At 44.3% G+C, this 8577-nt stretch overlaps 1 protein-coding gene across 1 annotated transcript in view; it reads right to left on the bottom strand.

Annotated features, from left to right (window-relative positions):
* The window catches only part of NDUFA12 (NADH:ubiquinone oxidoreductase subunit A12), a 40014-nt gene that overhangs the window by 13044 nt on the left and 18393 nt on the right, over nt 1-8577 (bottom strand). Inside the window, exons 2-3 of the mRNA XM_030548530.1 lie at nt 7961-8043; nt 3453-3540 (exon numbers count right to left, since the gene is read on the bottom strand). Coding sequence (XP_030404390.1) covers nt 3453-3540; nt 7961-8043 — 171 coding nt within the window. The remainder of the gene's footprint in view (nt 1-3452; nt 3541-7960; nt 8044-8577) is intronic.

Genomic DNA, 8577 nt, shown 5'->3' with positions numbered 1-8577 from the left:
GGGGGGACCAGAGTGTACCAGGCACTGGAATTCCTGGTTGGTGGCAGCACTACAGGTTCTAAGCTGGTAATTGAGCTTAGAGGAATTCATGCTGGTACCCCATCTTTTGGATGCTAAGGTTCAGAGTGGGGAATTATACCATGACAACCAGTAAATAAAAAAGTGAGATATACCAAAACTTTTGCTCACAGCAAAGCATTTATTAAACAGATGACCAAGAATGGCCAACAACTGATTCATGCGCTAACAGGAAAACTACTTTTGGCCCATTTTTCAAAACCAACTACAGGATTTGAAATAGACGACTTCTATTTGCAGAAAAATTGCCCTCACGTTTGCAAATCCCAGAACATTATTTTCCATTTGTGATGTAGCTGATCAGAAATGTCTCAGATTATGGACTAAATGATCTAGCCTGAAATGTTGGTTTAATTGTTTTGTATTAAATGCAAAACCCTACATTAATACTGTACAATTTTATGGTGCAAATTTGTATTTCCAGACTTGTGATAAGGTTCCAATAGAAACATTAACTCAAAACACATTGGGCATAATATGTTAAGTATACAATTTAAATATTTTTACTAGTATTTTAAAATACTTCATATACACTGACTGAATTAATGTTGCTATTTGAATTTTCACTTTTCCCAACTTTGCATGTTCAAATTTGAAAACTTAAAACTGTACTGTGTAAGTTCTTGCATTTAACTCTTCTGAAATTTTATTTTAAGATAGAAGAAAAAAATAGCAGTGACATTACGGAGTTTAGCTGTATGACTGTGTTTTCCATTACTTCAATAAGGTTTAAAGCTCTTTTACTTGATATATACACAAAATACAATTACTCAACTGAAACCTAATAAAAAATTTACACTGTGTACATAGGAAATGAGTTTTTTCATCCAGCTTTCCCCACCCTACAAAATTTTAATGCAGCTATTCCTCAGGAGGTAACCACATACACAAAACTCAAATCATGCCAGAACACTCTGGAACAGTGTTCTGGGATTTTTAGGGTGAGCTAGTACAGCATACTGGTACTTTTGCTGGTCCTGGGCAAGGCAGCTCCTTTGCCTCACTAACTGCAGAGCATTTTATGAGCCATCAGATGATGGTGCCGGAGCTAGGATGGGGCGCTCAGTGGCAAGAGAGTGGAGGGCACACCAGGGATGCTGCAGCCAGGACCAGACAGGGGAGCAAGGGCTGAAGCCACTATGGGCCTGGGGCAGATATATGGCTGGGCAGCAGGGATGCCTGGACAGCAGAGTTCCCAGGAGTAGGAGCTAGGCACAGGTAGAAAGGAGGGGGGGACAGGCTCTATGGGGAATCACCCTCAGCTCTCTGGGTCCTGACCCAGCTACCCTACTGCCCCAATCTTACTCACAACTCCCCTAATGCCACTTTGAGGCCTTCCACTGCCCTGAGTTCAGTCACTTTATTTTTTAAGGACTCAAGCACTAGCATATGCACAACTTTTAAAAAATCAGTTTGGACTCTCCATGCCTACATAAATTCTCCTCAGCTTTTGACTGAACAGGGGATGAAAGAAGATGGAAGCCTGGAGAGTGGAGAGATTAAGTTTAAAGCTTAAGTTATTTGCCTATAGTCCCCAATCAGTAATAGGGTCCATATTGTGTTAAGTGCTCCCAGAGTAAAAGAGCCATTCCTGCCCACTCTGACTTTCAGAAGCTCCTGCATGTCCTAGAAGGCATTTAACAAGTTGGCCCCTGAACCTCTAAGCTCTCCCACATGGGAAGCCTCCTTTACCTAAGCAGACCCTCCTGGAATTAAGTGGAGTTCTGTTTGGGCATGGTGGTCTGCCTTATGGAGCAACCTGCAGGACCAGGGCCTTAACATGTACATAGGGATCTGACTGTATCGACCAGCTTGAGGACTGGGGCCTTAACCTAGTCTCAGTACACCCAGTAGTAGTATTAACTCTTCCATGTCACTTCGGTTATCACTAGTTCAAGAGTGGCCAATCTGTGGCTCTTCAGAAGTTAATATAGGTCTGTCGCATCTTAGGCGGGGGTTCCGTTCCGCGGTTATCGCATAAAGCGAAAACAGCGTATGGTCAAAATCCCAAGCCCTTTAAATTCCACCCGCCGCTCTGGCGGCGGGAGGGCATTTAAAGGGCTGGTGGAGACCTTTAAATGCCCCCCCGGTCCCGCCGCTGGAGCTGTGGGTGGGATTTAAAGGGCTCCCTCCCCCCGCCTCTCCGCCGGAGTTGCAGGCGGGATTTAAATGGCTTCGCCAGGCTTCCCGCCACGGTGGGGAGCCCAGTGGAGCCCTTTAAATGCCCCCCGGTCCTGCCGCCGGAGTTGCGGACGGGATTTAAAGGGCTCCCCCTCCCCTGCCCAGCTGCCAAAGCTGCAGGCGGGATTTAAAGGGCTCCACCAGGCTTCCCGCTGTGGTGGGGAGCCCAGAGGAGCCCTTTACATCCCGCCCGCAGCTTTGGCAGCTAGGCTGGGGCTGGCATTTAAAGGGCCCGAAGCTCTATGGTGGCTGGAGCTTCAGGCCCTTTAGTTTGCCCCAGGGGCTACCAGCCACCTCTGCAGCTGGGAGCCCCCTGGGTGATTTAAAGGCCCTTGGAGTCCCAGTCACAGCTGGTGCCCCAGGGACCTTTAAATCTTGAGGCCACGCCTCTTCTACTTGAGGCCACACCCCCTCCCAGACTCCAGGCCTTTCAGTGTAAAGCTGAAATTGTGCATGTTAAATGCGTGTAAGCTGCGAGAGACCTGTATGCGGCTCCTTGTATAGGCACCAACTCCAGGACTGGAGCTACAGGCGCCAACTTTCCAGTGTGCTGGCGGGTGCTCACTGCTCAACTCCTGGCTCTGCCCACACTCCACCCCTTCCTACCCCCTCCCCTGAGCCTGCCATGCCCTTGCTCCTCCCGCCCCCAAGCCTCCTGTATGCCATGAAACAGCTGATTGGGAGATGCGGGGAGGGAGAGGGAGATGCTGATTGGTGGGGCTGCTAGTGGGTGGGAGGCTCTGGGAGCAGGGCGGAGGGGACACGGTGGTGTGCTCATGGGGGGCTGCTGACATATTACTATGGCTCCTTGGCAATGTACACTGATAAATTCCAGCTCCTTCTCAGGCTCAGGTTGGCCACCCCTGCACTAGTTATTTCAGTTGCAATCACATGTGCCCTCGTGATACTTCTGGTTCCTGTCAGAGCCATAACCTTGCATGTTTGGGGATCCATAGTTCTGGAGGGCTAAGACGACTGGGGACATGGCTGGGTTCATGAAGGGAGACCCTTTTTCTAAAGAAACAGTCTCCTGGGAACTCAGTAGTGCCACTCCCTTTGTGCTTTCAAACCCACAAACTAAGAAGTTTTCTAACTAAAAATAAAAATCTGGCCAGAAGGACTTTCATGAAGAATTTGGAATACGCAATCATATAACACACACAAAAAGATTATTATTAGACTAGTTGGTTTACCATTCTGGTGGCACCATGCTTCCATCCAATTCCCAGAATGTATTTTTGCCGTTCATTTCAGTAGTATATTCAACCCATCTATGTCGACCTTAAATTTGACAAAAAAACACTGAATTAGCTAAAAATAATTATTCTCAAAATAAAAAATGAAAGATAATTATAGTTAAAAGTTCAATAGCATGTTGTACAGACATAACCCCAATTCACCAGTGGCAATATTTTATTTTTGCTCAATGGCACCATCACTCTTTACAGAGCATGGTGTATGCACAGATGAAGTCTAGATTAATGCAAAGTGTCATGATACATATGGACACTGCAATGTGAGCCTCACATGATAACGTAAGTTCATTTCTGATAGCAAAACCTACACCATACTCTCTCCTTACTCCTTCAGGTTTGCCACGCCAGGAAACAGCACAGTTCTTCTCCCTTATAAAGCCTGTGTGAAAGAGCCAAGTTTCCAGAAGAGCTGCAATATCAATTCTGAAACATGCAAACTCGTTACTTAACACGGCCATTTTCCTCAAATCAGAATTCAAATCAAAGTCAAATCCAGGGCTCAAAGTCCAAATATTCCGGCAAGCAATTCTGTTTATAAAAACAGCTGAGCCAGGGCTCCTTCGCCTGACCTTTTCTAGAGCCACTCTCACATGAGACAAGCAGGCCATCCTTAAACAGAGCTGCTTGGAAATCTTGGTAGCTGCTCCAGGTCCTTCATGTTTCTCTCAGATCCCTGAGACCATCTTGCCAAGACCTTCAGCACATATACTTAAGCAAAGTTATAGAGGAGTGGAGGCTGCCATAGACATATCCTCTTTAGACCAGAGCCAGAAACCAAAGGTCACAGTGAGTCTGGACATTCAGTGACACAGAAGTTGTAGCTTCTGCTAGAGAGCAACCTACATAGAGCTGCTAACTACCTATTGTTTCAGTGTGAGCATCATTTCTGTTTATTATTTGCTTATTTTTGCTAAAAAACATTATTTACCATTTTGAACACACGTTCTGGGATTAATATAGATGTATATTTTTACATAACCATATTAACCTTTTATTTTTCTGGATTTTCTGCACATAAGAGTTATTTCCACTGACGTATTTATTTCCAATTTATTTTTAAATGGGTGAATCTGGAGCTCTTACAAGTGAATCACTAATAGCTAGGGCCCTACCAAATTCACGGCCATGAAAAATGCGTCACGGACTGTGAAATCTGGTCTTGTGTGTGCTTTTACCCTATACTACATAGATTTCACAGGAGAGGCCAGCATTTCTCAAATTGGGGGTCCTGACCCAAAAAGGAGTTGCAGAGGAGTCAAGTTATTTTAGGGGCGTCAGTATTGCCACCCTTACGTCTGCGCTGCCTTCAGCTCTGGATGTCTGAAGAGCAGCAGCTGTTAGCCGGGCACCCAGCTCTGAAGGCAGCGCCCTGCCAGCAGCAACAGCACAGAAGTAAGGGTGGGAATACTATACCATGCCACCCTTACTTCTGTGCTGCTGCCTTCAGAGCTGGGCAGTCAGAGAGTGGCAGCTGCTGACTGAGGGCCCAGCTCTGCAGGCAGCAGCATGAAGTAAGGGTGGCAATACCACACCATGCCATCTTTACTTCTGCACTGCTGCTGGCGGCAGCTCTGTCTTCAGCAGTAGGCTCCCGGCCACTGCTCTCCTATTAAAAAAGGATAAAAACATAAGCCAGAATACATAAATCAAAATACACATCTATTTCGTACATGAACAAAATATCTACAATTGAGTCCTATTACCCTATACAGTGACAATCTGAATAGAACACATATAGTACACTACCAATAAAACAATGACAAAACACAGGGAAGACTTGTTTACCTACCACTATCAAAAGCACAGTAACAATTATTTTTTTCAAATTAGTACTAAAACTATGAGAGAGATTATAGCTATTGTGTGTTTCTAACATGACTTCAAAAAATTAAAATTTTATTTCAAAATTTTTAGTAAACATCTACAAACCTACAGGGCAAGGTGGTCATTAACTTTAACAACTGATGAATATTTTTCAGGAAAAAGAAAAAAAACTTTAATGGTATCAGGAGCCAACGCAAAGTAAACTAGATTACTCAGACTGTTCTATCATTAAGAAGAGATGTATTTACTTCATCATATTCCTCCTTCTAGAAGAGATACTCCAGTTAGTGACCTCAAAACAGAGAGAGATTTGCTGGTTAGCAACTCTAAAATGTAGGACTGGGAAGGACAAGGAGCCAAACTGTTCTTTTCCCAGGTCTCCTGCACAGAGCCCAAGGAGGAGAATCCTTCCTTCTGTGTTGCACCCCTCTCAAAGCCTTGCTCTCTTTCCAGTCACTCACACAAGGCACAGTAGATTCTGGTTAATAGCAGCTCAGATCTTAACTTTCTATTAAACATTTTGTGAGAACCAATCCAGTTGCATTAACTTTAATGTTAATGTGATTCAGATGTTGGCAATGACATGTTGCTTATTAAGAACATTCTTTGGAAGAAAGGCCCCAGCTGCAGGCAGATTTGCAGGGCTACTGCCAGAGAAGGAAGCACTAGGATCAGAGGTGGGGCTAGCCCACTGTGGGCCCTAAAGCAGGAATATTTTTGGCCCCACCAACATATACTAAAAAAGTGAATGCAGGTCCCCTGAGCTGGTTAGGATGAGCCACAAGCAGGTTTTGCAGCTGCCAGGGAAGGAAGTGATAGAACATGCCTTCTCTGGCTGCAGTCCCACAAACCTGCCTGTGCTTGGTGCTCAGCCTTTCCAATGCTTCCTTCTAGGCCTACAGCCCCAGAAGTCTATCTGTGCACAGGGACCGCACAGGAGGTAGAGCACCGCGTGCTGGGAGGGGAGGCTGTGGGGAGGACAGTAATGGTGAGAGGGGCTGCAGACCACATGCTGGAGCTGCATGGTAACTCTCCCTGTGCTCACTGGGCTACACCCAAAGAAGGAAGAGCTGTGATATGCTGAGCCCCAAACTCGGGAGAGTACAAGGAGCAGTATTGTGCAGCTCTGTGGGACCCTGGTGCCTCCATTCCCTGTAGAAAGCCCTGGCATCTGAGCTGCAGCACTACTCCCTGCTACTGCCTTCATGCAGGCAAGTTTGCAGGGCTGCAGCCAGCGAAGGAATGCACACCCCTGGCTGCAAGCCCCTGCCAGCTAATGGCAACTCTTTGCTGGCAAACGAGGGGTTGCTAATTGTCTACACTAGAGAGTTTTTAACTCACATAATTGATTGTCAATCACCCAGGGTAAACCACCTGCATTTGCACTTAGAACAAGTGTTTGTAAATGTCAGGACACTTTACAAACACATTAGCTAACAAGCGAACTGGCCCAATTCAAGAACTCTACTATAGACAAACCTACACACTTCCCTACATCTATGATACACAAAAAGGGAACCCAACCATCATGAGACTAAGCTAGCTACTGCTTTTTTTTTTTGGGTGGGGGGACACTCAATATAGCAATGGGCTGGAACTGGGGGGAAGATCACAAGGCATTTGCCCCCCTTCTTGTGAGTTTTCTGAGGCCAGAGAGCTATCTGAAACAAGGGTGATCAGATGTCCCGATTTTATAGGGAAAGTCCTGGTATTTGGGGCTTCTTCTTACATAGGCACCTATTACCCCCAACCTCTGTCCTGATTTTTCACACTTGTTATCTGGTCAGCCTATCCGAAACCCTTAGGGAGCTCATCAAAAGCCACTCCTCTCCCAAAAACCTCAATATACAGTCCTAAAAAAGCCTATTTTGGCTTCTTTGGGGAAGACGATTCTACCGAGGCTGTGCATGGGAAGACAATTGGACTCTTCGCACTTAAGGAGGTTTCATAAACCTCCTGGGTGTTTAGGAGACCAATGCTTACAAGAGGTGGATTTTTACCCTTCCTCCCACAAGCCTCCTAAGACTCACCAGGGTACTGATGTACCTTACCTAAGCAGAGCCCTAACTCCTATGCCTCTCCAAGAGGTTCCCAAAAGATAAAATCTCTTCTAAGAAGGGAAGTCTAGGAGGTACACAGGCACCTGGGTCTCCTTCTGCAGATCTCAGAGAAATGAAGAGGAAAGGAGAATGCCTACTCCTTTCCATAATCCCACATTATGACTATTTTAAAACAAAAATATTCCCAAATTTAAAAAAAAAAAAAAAAGGTTAGAGAAGTCAAAGTTGAGAGTGTATATACCAGTATCTTAAGGATAAAAATTCTTAAGGGAATGGAAAAACACCATTAAAAAGACAATGTTGACAGTTAAAATTAAATAAGAAACCCAATCATTTTAAAACAATGGAAACTCACAGTTAAAGTATCCCAATTAGCTTAAATCTGCCAATGATGATGCCAACTTCACTTCTTTACAAAGTTTTTGAATTAGGGGAGTGGTCTCCAAAATACATGCAAATCATGCATAAGGAAACCAGGCAATCAATTTCATTTCCATTTCACCAGCAGAATTTAGATAAACCATATGAAGTTACTAGGATATTCAGGTTTAGTATACTTACCAAAAAAATTCTTTTTGTCTTCATAGTATTTGTTTCCATATTTGTCAACACCTACTAGAGTACCGATCTTCAAATCGTTGACCCTGTGAATTCCCAAGACAGTCATTTCAGTTGGAAGGAATTACAAACATCATCTTTTATTAGAATACAGTAAAAATAGTTTACAATTAGGTGAATTTAGAACACGCATTTACACAGTGAAGTACCTTTAAAATGGAATGATCCCAAAGCACATCAGCAACTCAGACTGATAGTTTGCAGGATCTGGCCTGTAGTCTATTTCATGAGTAGTCTTTAATCATAGGAATAATCCCATTGACTTCCACAGGAAGAGTTGTAAGTAAGGTTTTGCAGGACTATACCGTCTATTAGAATGCAGGAATTACTTTACCATCCATTACAGTGTAGCCAACTCTGACACAATTCCACTGCTACACAGGATTACTACACAACATTTTAGGAGGACATGAAAAATACTGTATCTACCTGAAGCTGTAAGGGTTGTAGCAGAGTTTGAATATGGCAAAGACACCAGGGTTCATTTTCCATGTCTTATGAAAACTACCATGGGCTCTTTAATAGCCACAACTGACCAAGACATTGGTTTCAAATCTCAT

This window comes from Gopherus evgoodei, chromosome 1 (genome assembly GCF_007399415.2).
Source record: "Gopherus evgoodei ecotype Sinaloan lineage chromosome 1, rGopEvg1_v1.p, whole genome shotgun sequence".
Classification (NCBI taxonomy): Eukaryota; Metazoa; Chordata; order Testudines; family Testudinidae; genus Gopherus; species Gopherus evgoodei.
The sequence above is the reverse complement of the archived record's forward strand: the minus strand, read 5'-3'. Positions and strand labels throughout refer to the sequence as shown.